General features: G+C 42.9%; 1 protein-coding gene across 2 annotated transcripts; it reads right to left on the reverse strand.

Annotated features, from left to right (window-relative positions):
• On the reverse strand, positions 1 to 1,243 carry LOC112180421 (non-specific lipid transfer protein GPI-anchored 14). Of its 2 annotated transcripts, none has more exons than XM_024318982.2 (3): positions 672 to 1,243; positions 488 to 583; positions 1 to 340 (listed from the first exon to the last, which is right to left on the reverse strand). In XM_024318982.2, the coding sequence occupies exons 1-3, from the start codon at positions 1,036 to 1,038 to the stop codon at positions 192 to 194; spliced, it is 612 nt and encodes a 203-aa protein (XP_024174750.1). In that variant the 5' UTR covers positions 1,039 to 1,243; the 3' UTR covers positions 1 to 191. The 2 variants fall into 2 exon arrangements, with proteins under 2 accessions (XP_024174750.1, XP_024174743.1); XM_024318975.2 differs by having other exon boundaries at positions 479 to 583; positions 672 to 1,239.
• Between the last annotated feature and the right edge of the window lie 234 nt (positions 1,244 to 1,477).

Here is a 1,477-nt window from a genome sequence, read left to right on the forward strand (position 1 = left end):
TATAGAAAATTGCACATCCCTTTCATTCATTTAACATATAATTTTACTCCTTTTAGTTTTAGTATCCAAGTAAGGACGATGCGTCGGATAATATATACAAGAGAGGCGATGGATTCATATGACCTAGCATCAACTGGTCATGATATAATTTTTTTTTTCTTTATTTCTCTATTAGGAGAGTACAATCCATTTCAAGCATCTAGATGAACATGAGCAAAAACTGTATATAACATGAAGGTGAAGCCCCAGGAGTATCCAACCAAAAACATGCCGCCATTCTGTCGAGCTGCCCCGCTGTTAGAACTTATGCCACTCACGGGACCTCCAGCTGCTGCTGTACCTAGCGAGACAAAATAATTTTATTACGAATGAAATAGTAGCTAGGTCTAATTAAGTAGTTAACGAATAACGATCACTTTCAATCTTGGGCACAGCCCCAAATTATCTGCAATCTCAATGATATATTTATTGTACATACTACTTGGACCTGGAGCAGGACCATTGGCGGCGGTTTGCGTAGAGTTGTTCTGTAACTGATAGAACACTTGAGCTTCTGGTGATTTGGGATCCAAGTGTAGAAGTTCTGCATATGCACCGATCTAATAATCAGCTCAGAAATCAATCTCAGACACACACTAAATCCATGATGGAGGCCAGGGCATGGGCATTACCGGGACACTTGGAGATATTGGCGGCGACGTGGCAGACGGAAGGCAGGCCCAAAGCAAGAGTGACATTGATCTGCAGGCCCAAATCAGGGTCGTTGCGATCTTGAATGATAACGCAGAGGCACGTTTTATTTGTGCTCAGGACTTGTTTCAGACCACTGCAACAGTCCGGTGTTGGAGCCATGGCTTCACCCTGAACGTAAGGCAGACAAGTGGCCATCCCTGCTAGCTGCTGCGCACATTCGTCGACCGCTCCTCCGTCGACTACTTTAACTGTTGTTGTTGTTGTTAACATTAACACCAGTACAACTACTACTACTGACCTCTGTGATCTCACGGCTTTGTAGTTCTCAAACCCCAACGCGGCCATTTCAATAAGAGGAGTTGGATCAATTCAAACCTACGATATACTTGTGCCTATTTATAATTAAGATACAGAGCTTGATCGAGGTGGTACTGGCCGGTTAGCTCGGACGAAATAAGTGGAAGATGGATCATGATGATGATTATGCACGCGGACCAACGACACGGGTAAACAATGCAAGAGCTGGCTTAACTTCACCAACCCAGTGCCACTTCCACTTCCACCAAGGGCAACACCATTAACAATTAATGATGATACGGTCGGTTCCATTTCTTCAATGGAATTGACGACATCATATCATCATTCAGCGTATTCATGACATCATGGATCCACTTTTATCAAAAAATCGCCTACTTTGGTTCTTTAACAAATCATCATGCAATTTCATGGGTGGAGTGTCAGAAGGTTTAGTACAAGTTCTCTAGAACATTTAGCTGTTTAACTC

Source organism: Rosa chinensis, chromosome 1 (assembly GCF_002994745.2).
Source record: "Rosa chinensis cultivar Old Blush chromosome 1, RchiOBHm-V2, whole genome shotgun sequence".
Classification (NCBI taxonomy): domain Eukaryota; kingdom Viridiplantae; phylum Streptophyta; class Magnoliopsida; order Rosales; family Rosaceae; genus Rosa; species Rosa chinensis.

Bases quoted from the DNA above. Each gene is read 5' to 3' on its own strand.
- LOC112180421 (XM_024318975.2), bottom strand. From the start codon at position 1,038: ATGGCCGCGTTGGGGTTTGAGAACTACAAAGCCGTGAGATCACAGAGG. The intron at 584-671 runs GTAATGCCCATG...GTGCATATGCAG, and splicing joins CAATATCTCCAAGTGTCCCG to AACTTCTACACTTGGATCCC. The intron at 341-478 runs GTATGTACAATA...TTGTCTCGCTAG, and splicing joins TCCTGCTCCAGGTCCAAGTA to GTACAGCAGCAGCTGGAGGT.